The sequence below is a fragment of the Gorilla gorilla genome, chromosome 10 (assembly GCF_029281585.2).
Source record: "Gorilla gorilla gorilla isolate KB3781 chromosome 10, NHGRI_mGorGor1-v2.1_pri, whole genome shotgun sequence".
NCBI lineage: Eukaryota > Metazoa > Chordata > Mammalia > Primates > Hominidae > Gorilla > Gorilla gorilla.
The window spans coordinates 73,303,071-73,328,089 of record NC_073234.2 but is presented as its reverse complement, the minus strand read 5'-3'; the positions used below and the strand labels follow the sequence as shown (position 1 = coordinate 73,328,089).

At 40.6% G+C, this 25,019-nt stretch overlaps 1 protein-coding gene across 2 annotated transcripts; it reads right to left on the bottom strand.

Annotated features, from left to right (window-relative positions):
• Positions 1-269: 269 nt before the first annotated feature.
• On the bottom strand, positions 270-12,325 carry PTHLH (parathyroid hormone like hormone). 2 transcript variants are annotated; one of them, XM_004052906.5, is made up of 4 exons: positions 12,195-12,325; positions 11,564-11,686; positions 5,543-5,965; positions 270-747 (listed from the first exon to the last, which is right to left on the bottom strand). In XM_004052906.5, the coding sequence occupies exons 2-4, from the start codon at positions 11,662-11,664 to the stop codon at positions 738-740; spliced, it is 534 nt and encodes a 177-aa protein (XP_004052954.1). In that variant the 5' UTR covers positions 11,665-11,686; positions 12,195-12,325; the 3' UTR covers positions 270-737. The 2 variants fall into 2 exon arrangements, with proteins under 2 accessions (XP_004052954.1, XP_018893562.2); XM_019038017.3 differs by lacking the exon at positions 12,195-12,325 and adding an exon at positions 11,851-12,043.
• Positions 12,326-25,019: the final 12,694 nt, after the last annotated feature.

The window sequence follows — 25,019 nt, the reverse complement described above, 5'->3', positions numbered from 1 at the left end:
TTCTGCCCACTCCTGTCTGAACTTCAAATTGAATGTACTTTATAAAATGACATCTAGATAGTTCAGCCATGCTGTTGACTTGAACTGAAATATTGGACAAAATACATTTTAAGTTGTTTTTAACTAAAAGCTAATGTAGAATTTTTGGAATGTGTACCAACATAAACATACTATGTTTAAGATTGTATTCAAATCGCTTTTTAAAAAAACATATCATGTTCCTTCTACTAAAAATCTTAAAGGATAGAATTCACTCTCTGAATCATGATGTAATTAGATTATATTTTATTAGACATTCTTTACAAATTTAAAATACTGCTATTTTTACATGCACAAAGGAAAATCAATTTGGATAATTATATTTAGGCATTCATTAAAATCAACCACAAAATAGAGACACTTCATTGTGTCATTTATCAACATACTTGATATGTATATCTAAAGTGCATTATGTTACAAAAAATATAGAAATTCAGCAGCACCAAGATACATTTACAAAATAAATACATCAATGGACAAAATAAATTATGGTAAATGTGATAATAATAATTGGATTAGCCTTGGCAAAAAAAAAATATTCACAATGACCAATGTGCAGTTTCATAGAGCAATGGGGGAGACAGTTTTATTCCAATGCATTTACAGTATTTACAGACAATAAATATTTCTAATACTTTCCATATGTTCACTATTACAGAATCCTGCAATATGTCCTTGGAAGGTCTCTGCTGAAAATTTCAATGCCTCCTGCAAAAAGAAGGAAGAGAAAGAAAAGGAGAAAACAGGTTAGTTTTCTTTACAAATGAAAACATAAAATATAAAGGATATAAGCTAAGGAATGCAAAATCACAATGGAAAGAGATTCAGGGAACTTCTTGTAAATATCTCCTGCAAGAGGTACCTGTGGGATCCACCCGGATCTCCATAACCTCTGTTACAGGCAGGGTCTTCAACATGACTTAGCCCATACGTGCGAAAAGGAAAAGGGCCTGCGTTTCCAATCATGCTGTCAGAAAAAGGAGACTGTGGAAAAATTTTCCAAGACTGCCAGCTGGCAAGTTTGGGAAGAGAAGGGACAAATTTAAGAACTTGGAAATGAGGTTACGTTGGACCATCCATCATTAAATACAATTCACTTGGAAGTTTATTCCCCAGTGACACCTGAATTAGGCAATCCAAAGCTTGTTTATTTTGTTCAGGTGCTCATTTGGACAATCTCTCACAACATAGTGGGCTGTGGTGAGGATAGTGGAAGTGTGGACTTTGGGAACAATTGGAAGGATGTGTAGTTAAATAGAGTTGATGGTATAATGATATCCATCTTAGTTGATGATATGATATTTGGCATTTCTTTAGCTGTCTTTAAACACTAATGAATGAAACTATTATTGGATTTTATAATAGTTTTCAAAGCCAAAACTAAAACAGAATCATTTGTCTCTCACTCTGTTGGTTTTTGAATGGATTTTTCTGTTAGCATTGGGAAAGTCTACTGTAAATGCGGGAATAATTAAGAATAAATTAATTTAAAAGTATAAAATATCAGTATTTCATATCACCATGTCTGTTTTATTATTCTGAAGTTACTAGAAACTGACACCTTTTCTAATCTATCTAAATACTGTAATGACAGTATTTTAAGATGGGTTAGCGGAGTTTTCTTTGCTTTTCTGTCTCCCTTTCTCTTCTCTTTGTGTGGTCTATGTATTTGTTCCCAAGGAAACAACTATAGAATGGAATTTGATTGGCTATGTCATTGAATTAACAGTCAGAGTTGTGGCAGAGTTTTACATGGCAGACGTATATGGGTGTAAGACCTACAAAGCAGCATATTCTTAACAATTTTGGGGTTTTCTATGCTGCTTACAGAAAAAGCAAATTGAACATTTAAGAGTGTTTTAATGTCTTAGGTTATTGATCTCTTCACCAATGGTTTTGGTGGGAATGTTAAAATCGCTCCCAACTGCAAAGAAAAGAAGAGTTTAAGATTAAAATTTTAATTGGTGGATGGATGTGGATAGATGATATGAATAAAGCCAAAAAGATGACCTCAAAACTCAATAATCTGCATTCTTTACTGATTTTTAAATGTGTTTGTACTAAATGGTATTTTGTGAATTGAGTTTAAGAATAACACAAAGAGGGAAGGAAGAGGATTTTTAACAATTATTTCCTCAGAAAGAAAGAAAAAGAAATAAGTTAAAGGACTAAGGAAAAATCTTCTATGTATCTCACCCTGCTCAGATGTTTGCTCATTCTGCTTTCTTTTGATTTCTCCTTTAACAGAGGCATGTATTGGAATAGCCAAGTAAAACACCTAACAGGATCTAAAGGTGTATGTGTATGTTTACTATATGTGTGTGCATATGACAGCATTTTACAGTCCTAGCTCTTTTTACTATGGATTTTTAATATTTTTCTAAATCAGTATTTTCCAAGGCAAAAATGATATGATTTCTAACAAATGAGTCCCACTGTATCTGGATATCATGTTTGAAGCATTGAAAATTCTAAAATATAATTCCCCCAGTTTAAAGCTATATATTTTTCACTGAATGGTTCATGTGAGAGGAAAATAGACAATTTTACCTCAGTTGTTCTTTCTAAAAGAATGCTGTATTATTGGCCGGTGTGGTGGTTCACGCCTGTAATCCCAGCACTTTGGGGCAGGTGGATCACCTGAGGTCAGGAGTTCAAGACCAGCCTGGCCAACATGGCGAAACCCCATCTCTACTAAAAATACAAAAATCAGCCAGGCATGGTGGCGGGTGCCTGCAATCCCAGCTACTCAGGAAGTTGAGGCAGGAGAATCTCTTGAACCCAGGAGGTGGAGGTTGCAGTGAGCCGAGATTGCACCATCTCACTCCAGCCTGGGCAACAGAGCAAGACTCTGTCTCAAAAAAAAAAAAGAATATTGTTTTTCAAACTATTGTATGTATTATAATCAAGTTCATGCTTGCCATATCATCAGACCTCTTGGTTCACCATGTAATAATGCAAAAAGACTAAGGAGGGGATGTTAATAAAAGACTTATCACTTATAAAACTTTAGGTATTCTGAAAAGATTTCATCTGGATTACAAAACTTGCATGGCCCCATACATTCTCATCAATACACTCCTAAACTTCCTCACTCTTCCCTGAACCTCTGTTGGATTGTGTTGGGAGAGTGCCAACATTTGGCTGCCAAACAGTTCTTTCCATGAATGTCCCTCACAAACAGGGAAGAGAAAGGAAAAGCAGAAACCTCCTATTTCTTTCAGCCCTAGGTCTGGATTTGATTAGGCCACTGTCTAATTTTCACTAGACCTACTTTAACTTAGGGGTAGTTCCAGGCATAAGAATTGACGAGTGTTAATTTTCATCAATTCTCCAGATACTTAAAGAACATTGCAAATTTGAAATAAATAAAATCCATCAAAAGTTATTTATACCTCTGTTTTTATAACTCATATATATGTGTGTATATATATATATGTGTATATATATATATATATATATACTTTTTGCCTCATAGAAACATACTCCCCTAGATAGATAGATAGATATAAATAGATAGATGATAGATAGGTAGAGGGTACAATCAGAACTAGGTCTAAAAACACCAAAATAATATGTTGCAATTTATTGAATGTTTACTATATACATATGTTTATATATATGTTTATATATATGACATGTTTATATATATGAGACAATGGATAAAAATAGGTTTTGGCAATAAAGTAGGGTCCTTACATTAGTTATAAATATATACAGTTAGGATCCTATCTTAAAATACACTGAATATGTGCAGTAAGCCAGAATTTATAGGGTTTGTTACCCTTTAGAGATCCATTAGATGTTTGCAGGATAGGTCATTCACTGTGCTCAAGATTTTTCTAGTGCCACCGCCCATTGATTACTGAAGCTGTACTACTTATCCCATATGATTGCTATTTTATGTGCTATTTAATGATGGGTTTGCCAGCTTAAAGAGAGAAATGATGGTGAATAGGTTCAAGGTCCCCTTTGAAACATCATCCTATAATCCTATCTGTAGCAGAGTCAAAGGAAATGACTAAAGAAGTAACAGGGGACTCTTAAATAATGAGATCATTAGTTGCATATGATGTGTTCTTCTGTTGTTTCCATTTTTTTTTCAAACCCCACAGAAGTGCTGTACTGAAAAGTGAAAAGAAAAAAAAATCATTTCAATGGAAATGCATGGATAAAGAAGCAGGGCGAACATAGCACTGTCTACGTGTCAGAAAACAGGGAGATAAATCCAGCTTTGGGGCCACCTATTTCAATTCCAAGGACTACTCAGGTCTTTTAGCCGTGGAATGCCTTGGCTTTCTATTTTATAAAATGGGATTAATATTTGCCCCACTTTTTGCCTCATAGAAACATACCCCCCTAGATAGATAGATAGATAGATAGATAGATAGATAGATAGATAGATAGATAGATAGAAATAGATAGATTATAGATAGGTAGATGGTACAATCAGAACTAGTTCCAAAAACACCAAAATAATATGTTGCAATTTATTGAGTGTTTACTATATGACAGATATTTAGTCCACGTATAATCTCATTTAGTTGACACCAAACTCTATGAGGTTGGTACAATTATATTTCACAGAAGATGTAAGTGAGTCTTAGAAAGGCAGGGTAACTTGCCCTAGGTTGTGAACTTAAATAAATTCAGACCCAAGACTTGGCCCTAAGTTATTTGATCCCAAAGTCTAGGAGTGTCATTATTACCTAAATCTGTGAGCTAAGGATAAACAAGCCACATAAATGTGAAGTTTTATTTTTCCTACGGCATTACCCTAGAAAAATTATTTCATCTTGCCAATGAACAAAAAGATACATGAGAAAAACCTATATCCTTGTAAGTTAATACTTAAACATTTTCAGAAACCATTTATTTTGTATGAGCTGGTAGAAACCAGAGTTAAATTTAATTAAACAAATTTAAGGCATGTGTTTAAAACATAATTTAAGTTCTTTACATTAAAATAAATTTGAGATTTAATTAAATACATTTAATTAAATAAAAAGTGTGAATGGCTCAGAATCGTTTATGACATGATGCTGTTCTGCAGTGTTTGTAGATAATATCAAATGCTTCTATATTCTCCCTTGAAGTGAAAGAACGTAAGAAATGAGAAACACTGAAGAAAGTTTGCCCAGGTGTGAGAGTAAGGGGAAGAAACACACTTCTCCGGCAAATTATGAAGATGGTCACTAGCTTCTGAAGCTTGAATATGAAATTATTTGGTAGAGTGGTAAAGGATTGATGTTGGGTGACGGTGGAGAAAGAGGAATGGGCTCTAAAGCCTCTCTATGGTGCTGGAGGACAGGGGTGTGTGTGGTAGGGGGGTACTGCTTTAAGGCAGACAATATTCTGACTTATTCTCTGTCAATTGCTACACAATTGATAGAGATACATAAAGAGAGAAAATTCTAGGTTTGTCCAAGCCAAGGCAGAAGGGAGGCTCCAAAACCCAGCTGAGAGCACCCCGCTGAGGCTACGGGCCAGAGAAGCCTGTTACCGTGAATCGAGCTCCAGCGACGTTGTGGAGGTGTCAGACAGGTGGTCCCCTTCTAGCCCACTCCCAGTCACTCCAGAGTCTAACCAGGCAGAGCGAGTTCGCCGTTTTTTCTTTTCCTGCTCCTTGCGTTTCCCGGGCTTGCCTTTCTTTTTCTTCCCAGGTGTCTTGAGCGGCTGCTCTTTGTACGTCTCCACCTTGTTAGTTTCCTGAGTTAGGTATCTGCCCTCATCATCAGACCCAAATCGGACGGGGTGGTTCTTTGTGTTGGGAGAGGGCTTGGAGTTAGGGGACACCTCCGAGGTAGCTCTGATTTCAGCTGTGTGGATTTCTGCGATCAGATGGTGAAGGAAGAATCGTCGCCGTAAATCTTGGATGGACTTCCCCTTGTCATGGAGGAGCTGATGTTCAGACACAGCTCTTTTGCTTTGAAAGAAAATATTAGAGGGGAAGAAAACAGTTAAATTTTAGTTGCTGATAGAGACAACAAAGACATGAGTAAATTTCTTTAGTTTTCTAGTTGGTCCACCGTAAGACACAAGCTGGATGGGTAGCAAGCTCATTGCGCAGGGAAGGGTAACCAGTGGGAAGGAAAGAGCTGGCAGTTGGAAGGCTCCAGCTCATGGTCCCAGTTCTACCACTCACGAGGTTGTGACCTTGGTGGAAACATGAACATTCTTGGGCCTCATGGGCTTCAACTGTATAAAAGGAAGGGGTCAGAGACAGTGATTTCTATACTTCCTTCCCGGTTTAAAACACTATGATTCAGTTATGATCAGAAATAGACAGAAACCACGGAGTATCTCTCCACATTTTTCAGAGTTCTGCTGAGAAAATAAATCTAGAAGTCCCAGCCTGGGAAATAAAAGGCAGCTGCTTTTACCTGAGTATTCTCTCTCTCTCTCTCTCTCCTCTCTCTCTCTCTCTCTCACACACACACACACACGCCCCATTAAGAAAATAATAATATTGAAACAGCAAGCCATAAGAGTAAAAACAAACAAAGGCTGAAGGAGAAGTGAGCAGTGAAGCCTGTCTAGGAAACCATCTGATTCACAGACTGAACTTTAACTTTTAGACTACTGGCTACCAAGAACATACATTTGAAGGCCAATCGTCAGAGAGAGAGAGAGAGAAAGAGAGGGAGAGTAAGTGTATTTTTCTGTAAAGTAGTGGGTGGTCTCCTTAAAATGGGTTTCTTTGTGTGCTTAAATGAGCTCATTCTATTTCTTCTGTGCTTCATGTTTTTTTTTTTTAATTTAGAACTTCAGAGAGTATGATCCTTACTACTTAGTTGAGAAGTTCACTTTTCTACTTGCTCTCTTTGTCTTAAAATTCTCTAGGAAAAAATATAAAGGATTTTTCTATTTAAGTGACACTCTAATGAAAATATCATGAGAAAGAATAAACTAATTCTCTATCAATCCTTTTAGATAACACCCAAACTCTTGCTTAAATGTCCATTGCGTATTCTTTTATTATTTTGTGTATATTATTAACCATATTTACGGACTGCATCTGTTAATCAGTCATATCATGCCTGCTTCAACTCTGCATTAACTCCAATTTCTACCGTTGGAATAGTCCTCCAAACTGGCCCATTCTCAAAAGCATCTCAAAGTGTTTCCCAGGGCTACATCCCATGTACTCTTACTTCCCTGAAACAATGTTGTCTGGGTCCTTTGTTGCCTTTGTTGGTGCAATGTCTTTAACTCCTCAGAGAAATATGGCAATCATAAATAGCATTATTACTGCCCCCATTGTATTCATGGGGAAAGTGAGGTGCAGAGAGGTTAAATGACTTGCCCTAGTCTACACAATGAGAACTGGCAGAGCCAGGGCTCCAAAAACTAGGTCTTCTGATTCTAAAGCCAAGACTGCTTTTTTAATTTCCTCAACCCTTTCTCCTGCCTAAGCGGAAGCTGAAGCTGAAGTCCCAGCCTGTTCCTGTGTTGAGGCAACACGGTAAGGAGAGTACAGGGTATATGCATGGGGCATAGAGTAACAAGCCACCACAATAATAGGCAGATTGGACAGAAATTTATCAGTTTCCTTGAAGATCAAGCCTATTGCCCCGAAAGTTCATTTTCATCATCAAATTTAGGAACTACAAGAGTTTGGATTATCACTGGATGAATGAGTCAAAGAAAAGAGTAAGAGATGAAAATACAGTCATCATTTCTCTGGCCCTTCTAGCTAGAATGTCAGCTACCTTCTAGTATTTTAGTGTGTGGACTGACTTGAAGCCATGTAGCTCATTCAAAAAAGACATGACTTAATGGAAAGGAATTTAACAGGAGCCTGGTTTAAATGAGGCATGAAGGAGTCTCTCTTTCTTTTAGAAGGTGCCACATGTGACTAGATTAAAATTCACTTACTCTGTGGTAATAGTTAGTATTCTGGAAACTTTTAAGAATCTACAAGTTTGAGGCTTTGGTACAAGGTATTTATATCCTTTAATAACATTTATAAAATAATAGGACAGATATAATTGCATATTTCATAAGCACTGCAGTTTAATAAGTATCTTTTAGCAAAATGTCACATTAAAAAGAAGTTCTTAACCACTGATAATTTATAGTATTGGGGGCTTTTATTTCTCTCTGTTCCTGGCAGAAGCCCTCGTCTTCTGTATTGCTCTCCAAATGGATAAAGTGTAGCCCATTTTAGCTTAACTTGAGACCAAGACTTTTAATGGTTGGTCTATTCTAATTAAGCCACCATTGCTCATGCCCCTTCTCATGGGCATATGTGCTTGTCATCTTGGCCAGCCTGTCAACTGTGAGTCATGGTGCCTTCCTAACTCAAGCTGCATTTTCCCAGGATAGTTCTCTTGGGAAATGCAGTGATCATTCTATCCTTCTAATTTATAAAAAGCCTACAATATGGCACAGCTTTGTTCAATTTAAAATAGTACATTGCTTATGAGGGACAAAGCTTTTCATCTGCCTTTTGGGGGAAACTGTTAGTATTTTGGAAAACACAAGTTTTCTTAAATGCTAAATTGGAAATGCTGTTAGACACTTTACTTAGTATTTCAAAAACTTCTGCAATTAAAGTATTGTGAAGAATGAATCTCTCACTAAGCAGTTGCATTAGAGGATCAGGAATATAATGGCATCAGTATAAACTAGGTATACACAGGTAGTGAGTAATAAATTCAAATTAAGGATGTTTTCAATTTAGATAACTCTGAAATATTTAAGTTGTAAATATGGCCTCGATAATAGTCTTTTACTCAATTTGTCTGTAAACATTACATAGCACTATGGTTCACATGACACTTACATACCTAAGCTCCAAAATGGAAAAACAGGTAGGTTATGTATCATGTTCTCCTTTGATTATTGTAAAAAAAATTGCAAAATTTGGGGGAAATGCTTATCACAGATAACTCTAAATTCAGCCCAAACATAGTTCTTCTCCTTTAAAAAAAAAATCACTCCAAGGGAGTTTTTAGGGAAGAAGCTTAAATTTCTAAGGAACTATCAAGGAACAGAGGGCATAAAAACAGTGATGGAAATTCCCTTTCCAGCACAGGAAGAAGCAGTATGCTTGTACTGATGCTAGGCTTCTAAGGACGGACTCTGTGTTTGAGAACAAAAGTTCTGTGGTACATGCAAGAGACAGGGTTAGGGTGTTAGAGTTAAGATGACTCACCAGAAGGTCCTTCCAACCCAAATGACTCAGTAGAAAGTTATGCTTTTCATTAAATGGAATAGACCCAGTCTGGCTCCCAAGCAAATCAGCCAATGATGTTTTAGGTTTCTGAATCTGTGGAGTTCCTTCTCTAACTTAAACATAGAGATAGCCACCTGCCAGAAGCCTTGTTCATCTGCACAAGAAGATCCATAGGCCTCACTTCCCAGTATCCAACTTGATCATGCTCTAGCTCCATTAATTAAAATCTTTGGGATTAACAGGTCAAAAAGACTCACAATTTGTAACTGCTTCCTTTGCATGGTTTAGGAAGTCTTATTGTTACAGTAATTTCCTCTCCCTTAAAAGTTAGCATCTAGTTAAAAAAAAAATCTATACTTCTAAAGCAGTTTCCCTAATACTTGGTGTGAAAACTGGGGAGTAATATGGTTTGATTATATGTTAAAATTTCTTTCAAGAAACTAGCTTGATTTAGCATAATGGTAGACTTATGTTTTGTCTAGCACACAAAATTTACTGTTACTTGGCAGCAAGACAAAAATAATGACTTGTTTTTAAAAACTCCATTTGGCTATGATAATTTGATGAAACATCTTCATCTACTGATGATTTCAGCCTCCATGAAAAACCATGCCTGTAATGTGATGATCTATTACCCATTAACTATGAGAATGTTTTGTGGTAGTTTTATAACCATCTGCTGAGTGTGAGTGTTTAACTACAATATTATATTTCACCCACAAACAAAACTATAACAGTCGCTGGCTGCTAAATGGTTTCTGATGTGTGTTTTGTAAGGTGCAACAAAGAAAGAGTTAAAAATAGCCTTTAGGACAACTTAGCAGTATTTTTATGCCACAGTTGTGTATATAATCGTGACTCATTTGCTGTTTCTCAAAAGAGAAAACAGGTATTTCTTAAGCAACTTTAAAGAAAAAATTGGCTCTGTTCCAAGGTAGTATTTCTTAGCCAAATAAATATAGTATTTAAGCGTGCTTTTAAAAATTCAGTCTTCATTTCTATTTATGTATGAATTTCAAATTATTGAATTTAACACAAGTTTCAAAATGAGCAAAAAGTCTGAAGACAATTTTCAGAAATACATCGGTAAAACGTTGATCTGAAGAATACAATGCAGCCTTATCTTCGGTATAATGTTCTACACAATTTGCCTTAGGAGATTCATAATAGATTTTCATTTTGATGCCAAGGTTCCGACATGTCTAAAGTAATTTCATTTAAGGATTTTTCTCCTCTAATAATAATAGACCACGAGCACGTATAAAACAGTTGCCTTTTTGTACACCCTCGGGAATTTACAAGGAAGCACCATAAACCTGACTGTAAATATTAGATACTGCTATTTTTATTGTTAGTGTAAAAATTTGCCTTAATTCCTTCTCCAGAGTCAAACGCATCTCAATTCTCGAACTTTATAGTTTTCCCATTCTGAACACTGAGTCTGCAGTTTAAAGATCACCCAACTATGGTGTTATACACACTAGTGAACTGCTAGGTCCAACAGATTATTAAGATCATGTTACTCTATCACTCTTCCAAGTTTTCAGTCACACGACATAGTGATATTTCTCTGGTGTGCTTGGATGTATGATTATTTCAAAGTTGAAGTTATCATTAAAAGAATCACCAAGTGAGAATGCCAAAATACAAGTTTTCAGTCTATAATGCAAATATTTGACTCCAGATTAAAGAACTGTTAGCAATAACTCCAAGAAAAAAAAGTTTCCACACCTAAAATTCATTTTGGAACGCTCTAGCGTTCCTGAACTGTATCAATACTAACATTGGAGTCGTGCCACTGCAAAGTTGTTACTACTTTATTATATAATACACTTTTATTATGTAATGTGTTCCTATTTTATATGCTTAAAATTATGTCATTCATAATAAAATTAGATGTACGGCTTTTGCTTTTTCACACGCAAACCGCCACCCACATCCAGTATGTATACAAGCGCGCAGGCCATACGTCCCCAGGACCGCTCAGCTTCCTCCGAGTTTCAGAAGCTTCCTGGGTCCTGACAGTAACCACCACCCCCCAACTTTTTTTTTTTCCACTAGAGGCAGAGGATCTTTCCCTAGAAGAGATTCTGTGAAACGCTCCCTCTTATGGAAACACACATAAAATCTGTCTCTTGCCTGTCTCCCGTTGAAGATCAACCAGTTCTCCTGACAGGTTTGAGGACCCGGGCTCAGGCCCCGGCAGGTATCCGGGATGGTCCCTCTCCCTAACCCGGGCAAGGAGCATCGGTGACCGCTGCAAGCCCTCGGCAGCATCCCAGCTTGGCAGCCCCTCCCCCTGGCCTCCCCAACCCGGCGCCCTGGGGAGGATGGGGCACTTACAGGCGGCGGCTGAGACCCTCCACCGAGCGCCCGCAGGAGGGCACCGCGTAGCTCAGCAGGAACACCGCGACGCTCCACTGCTGAACCAGTCTCCGCTGCATCGTCTCCGCTCGCGCTCGGGACCTGCGACAGAAGGGAATGGGACCCGAGTGTCAGTCTGGACTCTCCATCTCCCCGCACTACTCCGCTCCCCCTTTTTAGCCCGCTCTCAAAAAGCCTCTTCAACATCAAGGGCATCTCCCAAGTTGAAAAGAAAAAAAATTTCTCTGGAGCCTCTCAGCACTTACTTATTTAGCAGCCGGCTACTCCAACTGTGCTTTCTCCAAACCACACAGCCAGAAAGAGCAAAAAGGGAAAAAAGAAACAAATCAGAGGCGCTTCCTCTGAAATAATAGCGAAAATGAAATGGTTTTATATATGCATCAATGATAAGTAGTGTGTTTACACGTCTCCCATAGCAATGTCTAATTAATCTGGCCAGCAGTTCTCCTGGGTTCGTGGAACAGGGCTAACCGCCTCCTAAAAGAAGAAAGTTTCCCCCTCTGAAGTCAGCTTCTTTGCGAACCAGGCGCTTTCGTTCCAGAGCCACTTGTAGCGAAACCCACATATATATACATAGCTGTCTGTCTACCTCCTTTGGTGGGCTGGTTGCTTCCGGAAAGTTGATTCCACACACCCTGAGAACAAGTTTCAAGTGCGTGTGTCGTCGATCAGGAGGGCCAGGTGGCGGCGAGGGCGGGTCGTTAGTGGCAGCCGGAGCGGCAGGGAGGCGGCAGCCCCGCTTCACGGGCGGGGAGACATGCTGGCCGGGCGGCGCAGGTTGGAGGCGAGTTGAAAACCGAGCGGAGGAATGTTCACACGCTCCGAGGCAAACCTGCCGGAGAAGTGAGCTAGTCGCAAAGAGGTGGCGCCCTAGGAACGCGCGCGGGGCGAGCGAGGGCGCAGGCGGGCGGGCGGGCGGGCGCGCGGGGGGCGGGGGCGGCGACGGGCGGCCCGAACGGGCCCCGCGGCGCCCGAGCGAGTGGAGGGGAGCCCCGAGCCGGGAATGAGCGGCGATCGGCGGAGCTCCCCCCTCCCGCGCTGCCGACCCCGGAGCTGTCAGGAGCTCTGCCGAGCCCCACCCCGGAGCCCGGGCCCTGTCGCGCCATCCCCGGGCCGGGGGCGTGGGCGCATCCGCTTGCTCCCTCCAGGCCCGGCCGGCTCCTGCCGGCGCGCGGATCCGGGAGCCGACATCCCCGAGGGCGTGCGGACTGCCCCGGGCAGCCGGCGGTCCCCGGCGCGCCGAGCTGGACGAGCGGGCGCCAAGACCACCAGGGGCGGACCGACGAGGAGGAGGCCAAGGAGCTGGGCCGGGGACCGCGGGCAACCGGGAGCCTGCGCGGAGAGGACGCGGGCTGTTGGCCTGTGAATTTAAGGAGCCCGAAGCTTTCCTGGCAGCTCGGGGCGATGCATGAGAACCTTCCTCCCTGGCCCATTCCCGGGATGAACTGAGTGGGGAGCATCGGCTAGAGAGAGGGAGATCTTTTGCTTAGAAGAACAAAAACAGTTCCAGACTTCATATCTAAATTGCACTTTTTGCTGTTTCAGAACTGCTGGGAGACATCTGGAGCCGGTCCCAAAAAACCCGCGCACAGGAGAGATCCCCCTTTTGAATTGCAGAGGGGGACCGACACTCCTAGGGCATGCACACGGCCCTTTTCACTCATGGTCGCGAGTCTAACCCATCCTTTCTCTGATACCTTACCTGGTTGTCCCCTCCCCCTAAAATGTCCCAGGTTACAGATTCTTGGAAGACTGTATCCGAGTCGCTGCAGCCAGCGGACAGATGCAGCGGAACTATGGTTATGTGCTGCTCTGCCTGGGAGAAGCGACGGGAAAGCCGAGGTTCTTTCCAAAGCTAATGGGCGGGGAAGAAAGACTGCTCGGAATTACTGGGTAGTATCATCTAGGAAAGGATTGCAGCGGGAGTGGATACCCGCCCCAGGGCTCCTCTAACTTTTTGAAAAGAGCGAGAGTGGACTGGAAACCATTCAAGGGATATTTGTCTTCTAGGCAATCCTGCTGGTAGGGTTCATTAGTTTCTAGAAGACTAGTGTGATTTAGATTCTTGAAATGATTCAAGGAGTGTGGCCTTTATCAAGCCTGACTTTCCGGGTGATGCTCCACATATTTTACCCAGGGTGGGAGAAATAGCACCCTGTCACCGAGACCCTCGCTCATCGGGGCTTCCCACTGGTTCACTGCAGCTAGCTAGCAGTTAAAGTTTGCTGCTTAGGTTGGGTGGGGGGGCATCTTTTCTTAGAAGCTCCTGCCTTCCTCAGTTCATTACTGTAAACCCCGTACCTTAAAAAACTCGGCTTCTTCTCACTAACAAAGAAAAAAAGCAAAACAAAACCAAAACACACACACACGCACACACACACACTCTCTCTCTGGGAATTTCCACAACTTCCCTTGAATGTGTAAGGATTTCTAAATGTTAGACTTGTTTGGATAGTATGAAAGGACAAAGTATCAGCACTCAGAAATGTCAACCTTTGAACCTCGAACACTTTCTGATTTATAAAAAGAATCCTTCCAAAAAGATGCAGGAGCCCTAATGTAATCGTTAGATCTGAAGGGGGAAATCTGTAAAAAAAAAAAAAAAAGTAAATCACAAATGAGCCATTTAATACTTCCAAGTTGTTTAACATTGAAATGATAATATTTGCTTCCACAATAAAAAGTCCAAGGTACCTAGCCAAGTTTCAAACTATCCAGGCTTTAAAAAGTCAACCCTTCTCCCAATAGAAGGTTAAAACAAAAATCAGATTGAAATTATCAAATCACTTATGTTGTAAATAAATTCACTTTACTTTCAGAACATTATAAATTAAGGACTGGCATCAATAGACTGCTTTGATTTATGTTGCTTTTTCTACTAATTAAACAAAATTAACCCCCCACGCCTTCCCTCCTTTCTTTTTCCCCACACACTTTTCTGGTGCTAATGGCAAAACATCTATCAAATATTTTTAGAATTTCCTCTCCTCCACAAAAAGAGAAAATATAGACACAGGAAAAATAAATAGTCTTTATATACTCAGAATACCAAAGTTCCCTCCTAATTTATTACTTCACCTTTTCCTTGATTTACAATCTTCTCTCTGCTCTTCTGGCTGAAAGAGGGAAATCTTCTCAGCAGTCTTTTCCAGAAATATTTTTTGTTGTTCTTCAAAAAACATAAAATTAAGTCTTAAAATGAATTAAAATCTTCTTGTAAGGAGACTTCTGTTCCCACTAAAGGCAATTATTAGAAAGCAGGTACCTCTTCCAAGCTGCCCTGTTTATTACTTTCAGTAGAAATTCTCCTCAATATATACCCAGGACCCTGACTTTTTGCCTGTTTTGGAAAGGATATTTTCTGACATCATAATCTAGTTCCTAACATAACTGAGTAATCTCCATCATAATAATGCAGAGGATGCATGACTGCAAATGAGACACAGCAAGAGCACCCCCTACCACCTCCCCCCGCCCCCCCAGCCCACACACACACCTTTTTTCTAAGGTTTAGAAATAGAACAAGTGCCAATAGAAGCTAAATGTTTGCTTAGGCCTTGCTGTCATGTAAATGCACCTTAGCAAATGGGAAGGCCTGCCTCTAATCTGAAGTATTTCCATGTTTAGCATTATAAGATCTACACCTACACAAATGCCTAGCCCATGAGCACCAGGCTTCCATCTTCCCATCCCCAGTGGCAGTTTATTACAGTATATCAAATTTTAAAAGAGGTTGAAAAAATTTTAAATGTATTACTCTTAAATTCAGTTGAATACCCAGTTAATGTGTATCTCCTGTCATAGCTTAGAAAAAAGTAAATAGCATTTATGCTTAGCTTCTTCATCCTTCTTTCTTCTTTCCTCCTTAACCCAAACAGCAAACAGATATACATTATAAACCAAATATGAGTCTATAGCACTTTAAACAGTGCACCTGGGCTTGGGAATTCTCTTATTACCAATAAGCATCCAGATTTAACATTTACCAATCTGTAGCTGCAAGCTATATCTCTAAAATCCCCTGAAACCAAACAACTAAACTCATCCCATCTCTTCTCCAAACTTTTTTCAATGTTTACAAAGAGAAGTTGCATAATCAGCTCAAGTAATGTTCTCATTGGATTCCATTAGAATGTGGCTCTCATCGCTTGCCTGGACTGAGACTTGAGAGGAGGCTGTTGCCAGCTGACCTCAAGGTAGCAAAAAAGAAAAAAAGATGTAATGCCTTCAAACCCCAAGTAACAATAGGAAAGGGTGTGTTTCTTTATTAAATCTTTTTGTAGTTAGGTGAGGATAAGACTTCTCCAGGAACAGGGCGGGCTGCTAACCTCTGGAGGAACTGCCTCAGGGAGGAGTGTATAGATATGCATCAAGCTGATGGGATCCTCCCATGGGAAAAGTGGGCCTCACACCCTTCCTCACCCTTCCCTACTTCCTGGGCAATGTTCTGCTTCCCCCAAACTGGAGCAGGAGGCCCAGAGAGGAGGCGGTTTCCTGGGAGGAACCCAAACCAATGTGAGATGAGAAGGTCTTTAGGAAATGGGGGTCCCTGAGGACCGGTTCTTCAAGGTCAAGCACTTGAGCACCTCGCAAACCCCTGACAATTGAAACATATCTGAAGAATCTTCTTCAGATATGTGTTTGTGTGTGTGTGTGTGTGTGTGTGTGTGAGAGAGAGAGAGAGAGAGAGAGAATATGAATGTGCAATGTCCCAGTCCTGATCTCCTGGACTGGTGCCAGCCAGCCAGATGCCTGCCCTTGGCTGGCCAAGTTTTTGGCTCCTGAAAGTAGGCAGCTCTGGACTTGTACGAGGCCACAGAGAGAGTTCCAAGCCCCACCTGGCTCAGGCGACAACCTCTCAACCTGAAGCCAATCTCCGGTGGCATCACAGGAGATTGATGGTCAGTTCCCCATATGAACCGAATGGTCCTTTCTTAAATTTTGAGCCAGGGGCTGCCTAAAAGGTGCTGCCCCCGCAAGCATTTTACCTCCCTAACACCATTCTCTGCCCGTGCCACGCTGGCCTCGAAGTCCCTTCCCAGGGCAGCACCCGGACTGAGATGTCTAAACTCTCTGGCAGGAAGGATACCTATCCAGACACCCGCACTGGATGTCCTGTCTGTTTGGCTTTGAGCTGGTCATTACGGTGTCTTTGGATCCTGCCTAACTTTTCTGTAATTTTTGTCAGAAATAAGGCTTCAGGAGAGCAAACGTTGAGTTATGCGCTCCTTCTCTGGAGTCTCCTGCCCTGGTGTTTGCGCTCCCACTGCAGCAAGGGAGGCCTGAGTCTCTTAGGGCAGGGGTCCAGGGTCTTGGGAGAGGCCTTAGGGCAAGGGGATGATCTTTTTCAGCCTCCCCTCCCCTCCTCCCACCCAGCGTCCTCATCCCCACCGCCTGCGATAGTCTTGAGTCGCCCATTAGGAAGCTGATCCGCAGGGACGGGGCAGGCTTGCCTCCTGGGGATCTTAGGCTCCATGGGAACTTCGGGGGTCTCGGGGCCCGTGAGCGGATCTAGCTACTACTTCCCCTAGGTTCTCCTCGGGCTTCAGTCCCTAAGAGTCTGGACTCCGGACTGCCGCACAGAATCCTTCTTGCCCGGAGCGGTATTATTGAGGTCTTTGCGTTCTGCCCCGCCCTGTCCCGCCGGCTTGGGTGCTTGGTTTCTAACCCGAGTATACTCGGAGTCTCTGGTCCTGCGCGCCCCCCTCCTCCCGGGAGAGCCCCGTATCTGGCTGCGGGTAAGGGAAAGCTTCGGGAACCCCGAGACCCAAGGACAGGGTCGGAGGGAGCGCGCGAACTTCCTCTCAGCAGGGCTCTTCCTCCCCTCCCCTCTCCCTCCAGGTCAATTTATGACTCAAACATGAGATAAGCCCTAGGCAGACGGTGACGCTGACTTCCCCGTGGGGGCGCGGGGAGAGAAGGGTGAGGCAGACGTACCCCCTCCCTGTCCTGGCCCTGTCCGGGGCCGCGTCGGGGTGTGGAGGGGCGACTCCCTTCCTCCGGGAGCCCCGACTCGCTCTCTCCCAGCGCGCCTCCCCTGCGCCCGTAAAGCTCGGCGCTGCCGGAGCCCCGGGACCCGTCTGTTTTATTTCACTTAACACGATCTGCAAAGCCAAGGCCGGGTGAGGTGCGGCGCGGGAGAGGAGAGGATATGAACGGACATGGAACGAAGTTCTGTCTGCCAACTCCCTCCGTCTGATTCTTGGAATCCGGTGGCACCTTAAAGGACGGAATTGAGGGCAAGGAGAAGATTATTAATCCCCGAAGCCCACTCTGTCTACATGTAACTGCTCAGTGGTTACAGTTGGCGATCGCGGGGTGGGGGTTGGGGGTGTAGACCGTGGGCCACGGAACACATGGCATCTCTCCAGGGCATAAAAATCAACCTAGCTGGTGGCTCCTATGGAGTTTGTAAATTGCGCGGAGCTGGCTGGGGGAAGCCAGTGAGCTGTCCATGGTGGTTAAGGCTCGTTGACGTGCGTGCTCGGGCTGTCCTGGTGAGGCACAGACCCCCCTACCCCAGGGGCCGCAACGCCCCAGAGCCCCAGCCTGCCAGCGATCCAGCCGGTGTGCGCCCGACACGAGGCTGGACGTGTCTGTTTGCACAACTCCAGGACGCGCTCTTGCACAGAGGCCGAATTCCAGAGATAGACGGAAAAATCTCGCGATTCCAAATTGTGGGTTTCCTTTTAGTTCCTTCCTGAAGTGTCTTTCCCCACTCAGGCAACGTTTCACATGCATTAAGAAACGTCCATCCATTTTAGTAGCCTCTCTCCTTTTCCTTTGCTAAGGTTCTGTTCTCTAAAGAGAGAGAAGCAAGTTGATGATCTTGTTAGGCTTCTGTTTGTTAAAAGCATCCACCAGCATTTGCACCATGTGGGATGTCCCCAACACCTGCTTTTATTGAGTGGGGAAACTGCTGCCAGGAGATTGTCCGGTATCTCAGGAGAATTGGACAGTTTCTTCTCTAGGGGTGGTGAAGCCCTTTGTAGCATATTGTTCAGTGGGGCGACTTCATTAATCACCATTGTCCTGAGCAGTGTGTCTGATCGCCACTCCTAGCAAAGGAGAAAAGAAATGCTGTGGGAGTTTCCTTGTAGGTACAGTTTTGCCCAGTTCTTGTGACATATTCTTATGAAAAAACACGTACAAAGGTAAGCTTCTATACATGTTTAAGGCAATTAAATTATCTCCACATTTTACTTCTTTGTCTCTTAATTTATCCTGGCAATTTTCTCCTTACTTAACTTGGATAGAGATCTCATCTTCAACTGAATAACGAATTACCTCAAATACTACAAAAGACTGCAAAATATTATAAACATTTATAACTCATTTGTATTACACGCCTTTATTTATGGGAATATATTTAATAAACATCCAACACATAAGAGAATCTTTTACTTATTTCTGTACAAGATATCAGATTGCTGCTTTTACCCTTCCTTCTAATTGTGGTGTGGCAAATTAACAAAAGGGTGTGTGTGGGCATACTTATAAATAACTTTTAGAATATCTGATATTCAATAGAAAGTATTAGGATTCAATAATTTTTAATAGCTTTTTTTCCTCTCTCAGCTTCTGGGTCTAAGTATAAAAATTGTCAGTGGGGAAAATGAAATATTTCTATAAATTCTTCTAAATGTTTTCCCAAATCAATAAAATCGATATAATGTATTTTACTTTCCTTCTCTCTATTTACAATAATTAAGGAAATAAGATTTGAATGTGTACCCAGGTTTTGAAAAGTAAGAAATAAACCATCATCGTAATATTGTATCATTATTTTGAAATGTGGAAGTTTAGTTTTGTTCTGTGACTCTTTGGTAGCTGGCCTTCTGTGCATCTCTTAGACCTCCTTTCTATGAAAGAAAAGAATATATAGTAATATAAATAGATTTCATTCTCTTATATTTTATCTGCTTGTACAGCTTAGGGTGCTTTTTTGTTTTGTTTTTACCCTCTCTGTGGCTTCACATTTTCCTGTCTCCCATAGTGATACTGATTGAGAGTTTTCCCTTTAAAGTTCAATCTAATTTTCTTCAGTTTCCTTATTGTTTTTTAAAAGAAAGTTTTCTCCAACAGCTTCTTATTAGATTTTAAAGATCTCGTTATTTGATCAATTAAATTCATCACATTTGTTAGGGAGAAAGCATTCTACCAGTTGCTCTGTTGAAGATGCTAGACCTTTTTCCCCCTTGCTTTTAAAAGGAAAGCATTCAACTGGTAGAACTGATCATGAGCTAAAAGCCAAACAAACAAATAAGCACCTCATGAGTCTCTTGTTTGTGTTGTGATCACTTTCCCCATGTGCCCAACACTGCTGTGAGCCCAGAGCAGGTCCTCCTAAGAGATCTGTGGAATCAAATTGAATTGCAGTTCTCCTCACTTTTGAGAGATGAAAGTATATTTTTAATTATTTTAGACGTCTTTTCCAAAATCCATATACAAAGCTTTTTGATCTGTTGCTGGAAAACTTTGCTAAAGCATATTAAAAAAAAAAAAAGAGCCGTGGTAGATTTGGGGGGCATCCCGGGTCCCTTTCAGCCTCAAAAACATCTCCATATGCTGAATGCATGGTATTATAAGCTTTCCTGAAGCTATTTCTCTCCTCACTTCATTTGCGCTTCTCTTCCCAGGGACAGGTAAATAAGGGGGCGGAGGGAATGAACGTGGACTCTTGCTGCATCATGATATATTGAGATCAATTATTATGTGGGAGTACTTTATGCTTAAAAAAATTTCAACTGACCTTAGCACAATTCTGTTGCACTTTGCTCTTTTACTTTCCATCCTGCTAAACTGTTAATTACACAGAGAATTGCCAAGGTGCTTCTAATGGTTAAAAAAAGAAAGCTGCTTTTTGTGGAAAGGATAAAAAAAGATTTTTGTCCTGTAAACACAGGTCACATTCTTTGTAAAGCTGTTCTTAATAGGCAAAAATGTACATGTCTATAACAGTTAAATTACTCTTTAAAAGACCTATGATGGCCTTAAATGGAGCAGGAGCTCCAGTGTGGTTGATATGGTTCCAAAAAACCCACATCTTAAAAAGAGTTTCATTGTCGAGGTACACCAGGGTGTGCTTTCAGATCTATAATACACAGTCTGGCCATCACAACCACATTATTTCCCTCATCTCATTCCAACCCTGGTGTGGTAAAACCAAAGAGACACAGGATCAAGGAAAGTTTGAGGATTTGCAGGGAAAGGGCTGTGTAAGTACAGTGAGTACAGATTTTTAAGATCTTTCCCAGACTTCTAAACAGTTGAGAAGGTAGCTTGTTTGCTAAGTAATGCAAAGTGTCTCCAGGTCTATCGCTGGAACTGCTGACATAATTAATGATTTCATTCGGAGCCTGAAAGAAGGTACTTGTATTCCCTCTGGCATGGGCAGGCCAAGTTCATGTCCAAACTCTAATACTTTGGGTTGATTTTAGTTAACAAGACTGTTGGTCCTCTTGTTGCACACCCAGAACATGAAGGCCAAATATTATATTAGGCCTTGTTACTTCCCAGCCTTGAGGAGGTTGACACATCCTAAATATATAAACAGCCACTATTATCTAAAGATGGATTATGTTTGGCTGGGAGAGTCATCACTCCTAGGTCAAACTGAGAAAACTAAAAACCATAGAACACCCTACCTCATCAAACACATAGCAAACTACTTAAAAATCATTACTTTCCACTCAAACCTTACATGCAAAAATTTTCTTGTCCCATCTCATACTATGAGGTTAATGGCAAACCTTGAAAATTAATTATGTACTGAAAAGACTTCAATAATATTTCTGCTAAAAATAAACTGGAGGCAGATTAGTGCCCTGGATTCATGATTGCTTACATCTGGTTTCTATTTCTGTGAGTTTCATTTGGTTCTCAGAGAGTTCATTCACAGTCATCACAAGTCCAGTTTCCTGTTCTCCAATGGGAGAGCTTGTCTTGATGACCCATATATTTTTTCATCTGAATGCTGCTTTTTTTTTTTACATTAGGAGATATGGAAAGGGAGAATGAAAAATACATCAGGTCTAATCCAGCCAAACTAAAACCTGAACAACATTTTTCAGCACCTGGCTTATCCAGAATCCAGTGGCAAATAACAATGAAGAAATCACTCCATGTTAGACCCTTACAAAATGAGGTAGGAAAGAAAAGAGAAAATAGAAAGAAGGAGAGGAAGGGAAGATGGAAGGAAGGGAGGGTAGGGGAAGAATGGAAGAAGGAATGATTTAAAGGAAGGGCTTCTTGCTGAGAAGAACGCCCATACTTGTCCCATCATATTTCCCATTACCCGTAAGACATGGGCAAGTGTTTTTCTTTCTTACCATGTTAACATTAAGACTTTTCTCAAAAAAGAAATCGAGTTGTACTGGCTGCTCATTGAACACAATCTCTTGAATTTCTTCAGACACTTAGGGTTGAAGGGGCAGAATGTCATACAAGCCTTACTTAGTTCCTGCTGATCTGGCTTATGTAGACCAGCGTGACTCTAGCTTATAAGCTATCCTGTGTAACATCATTTTTCACCATCTAGAACTTCTCAATTGTTCTCCTCTGTGTAAGTAACACCTTACCCCCTTTTTGAGATGATGATTCTATCTAAAGATCCTGTCTAGATGATACTTCAAGTCTCATGTAGCCTGTTTTTCACTCCATCATATGATTTTCCTACATTTTCTTCCTGCTGATAGCTCAAAAACCAAGCCTCCAAAATATCCCAGATGTTATCTACATTCAACAGCAATAATTCCAAATATTATTGAGCTCATGTACCTGGCACTCTGATGACTTGAAAATAGTATTATTTCATTTACAACATATTGCTGCCTTGATTTTTTCTAACTAGGTTAAATAATTACTAGAACTGAGACTGGGATTCAGTTTTGCCTGACACTACATTGCCTCTTTAGTATGATGCACATCCATGGATTGTTAGCCTTGATTTGGCTGATGTGACTGGCTAGGCAACTGGTATCTTCTCTCACCCACCTGTGTGGATTCCTGAAAGCTGTGCACTCAGATGAAGAAATTGATAAGAGCCATTATTTCATCAAGGGTTATTGAGATGCTGAACTCCTCTGGTGGGAAGCACACCACAGGATGCTTTAACTCTACAAAGCAAAATAAAAAGAACATCCTCTCTTCTGCTAATTACACGGTCTTACTACCATGCTATAGAAATAGTCTAAGGATCAACTTTATCTGAGGGTGTTATGTCAACATTTATTGAGAGTCTACTTTATATTAAGTTCTATTCTTGGAACTTTAAAGAAAGCCACACGCATTGGACTATTATTACTCTAGTGCCCATAGAAGTACTTTATTGGGTCAGGTTTTTTTTTTCCTTTTCTTCTAAAATCACATTTGGACCTGCCCATCTCAGCAATAGCATACTTTTTAAAAGGTCATATGAAAATATGTACATATCCTTTGATAAACTGCTATCAAATAAACTTTCACTTAAGCTATTGATTACCTACTATGTTCAAGCCCTCTATTAAAATACAAAAGAAAAGCCATATGCCAGGACTATATTTCTTCTTTTATTGCTTGGGCCACATTCTTTACTTTTTATTTGTAAATTACTTCAAACCTGTTTTAAAAGTAAGCAAGTACAAAAAGAAAACGTGGCATGGAATTGAGATACACAGTCAGGGCTATTTACAGAGCCCATAAACTGTGTCCATTAGTTCATTCAGTCATTCAACAAATATTTTTTGAAACATTTGAATGCATATGAGCCCAGCACTGTATTAAGTTCTGGGATTACACTGATATAAAATTTGCAGTCTATTCAGAACTGCAAATTTTTAAATTCTTGTTTATTAAAAATTTGACCAATTTTTTAAATTAGAAATCTTTGAATTTTGTCATACTAAGTATTTCACTTGGTTTATTGTCTGTCTCTTCCCATTGGAATAAATCCTTCCCATTGGAATAAACGCTAATTTTGTGAGGGTTAAGATTTTTGTCTGTTTATCTCTAGCACTTAGAACAATACTTGGCACATGGTAGGAAATCAAAAAATATTTCAAAGAATAAAAGAATGAATGAAGGTTGAAAGGCGCAAATACCTTTCCTCTGCATACATGTATTGGCACACTAACAAATATACATATTTCTTTGATAAGACAGATTTCTACCCTGAGTTGGCAATTTTCTTAATGATCACTACATACTTTTTATATCAATAAACTAAAGGATTACTGGTATATGAAACCAATGTCAGGTTAAACATGATTACCTTTTGAAAATCCTATGTGATAAGTTAGACTTGCCCAGAAATAAATTGTTTTTAGCCACAATAATATTTTTATTATAAAGGCAAGCCTTATTTTCCTTCCTATATTCATTTATTTTACCTCCCAAACTATAACACAATTAAAATAGTCTCTAAGATCAGATCATGTGGCCAAAGTGGATAATGTTATTTTACCACACCCAAGTAAAGATTCCTGCTAGTAGGAAAGACTGGTTATTGTCCTTTAGGTTGTATCATCATAGCTGAATCATGAATCAACGAAAGCTTTTGTATGTTGAACTTGTATTTTTTTCCTACACTAAGTTAAATACATTTTCTTGTCATGGCAGATGAGTTGGACAGAATAGTTTCATACCTGAGTCAGTTCCCCACTCCTTTCCCTGACTGCCACATTCAACTCTATAATAAAGCCTAGGAATGCATTTTCAGTAATTTTTTAAAACCACATTTTCCCCTCAGATGACCTATGATAGCTGTGATTAAGCGCTATATTTTCCTTACAATCACTCTGAACAATTCCCTTTCAGTTCACCATGGCGTTATGAGCTTTATATATTTGCTATGTTGGTTCAGAAGAATGCAGAATTGTGTTAAAAACCAAAAAAAAAAAAAAAAACAGATTTACAAACCCCATCTCTTATAATTCTACATATTAAATTTTCGGTGGGGTTTCAGACCTCTGTGAATGTGTGAGACCTTATTATTGAGTTTTTTCCTATCCCATCAAGAAGGGCTAGTTACATACCCCAGTAGATAAAACCTCAAATGCAAGCAACATTGCATTGTTTGTTAGAAACACATCATTGGATAGGACTTGGAAATCATAGTTGCTGTCTTGTTCTTGGCAGGAAGACTGTTTGAATGGAGCCTATCTCAAGCTCTAATAGAAGTTGCTGGAAGAATAAAAGTGGGCAACGTTTCTGGCAGAATGCCAAGGGTAGTGGAAACTACTTTCATCTTATAAACTGGAGATAATAGAGCAGAATGACCTTAAGGGGTGCTTTTAAAAGGGACATCAGACCACCCTATGCTTAATGAGGTATCACACTTTTGATTTAGAGGATGATTCAAATAATTAGGGCTTCAGTGCATGTATAAATAATGAAAATCAGGGGAAAATTGAGTGCTTTAACAACTTCAGGAGAC

Bases quoted from the DNA above. Each gene is read 5' to 3' on its own strand.
- PTHLH (XM_004052906.5), bottom strand. From the start codon at position 11,664: ATGCAGCGGAGACTGGTTCAGCAGTGGAGCGTCGCGGTGTTCCTGCTG. The intron at 5,966-11,563 runs GTAAGTGCCCCA...TTTCTTTCAAAG, and splicing joins GAGGGTCTCAGCCGCCGCCT to CAAAAGAGCTGTGTCTGAAC.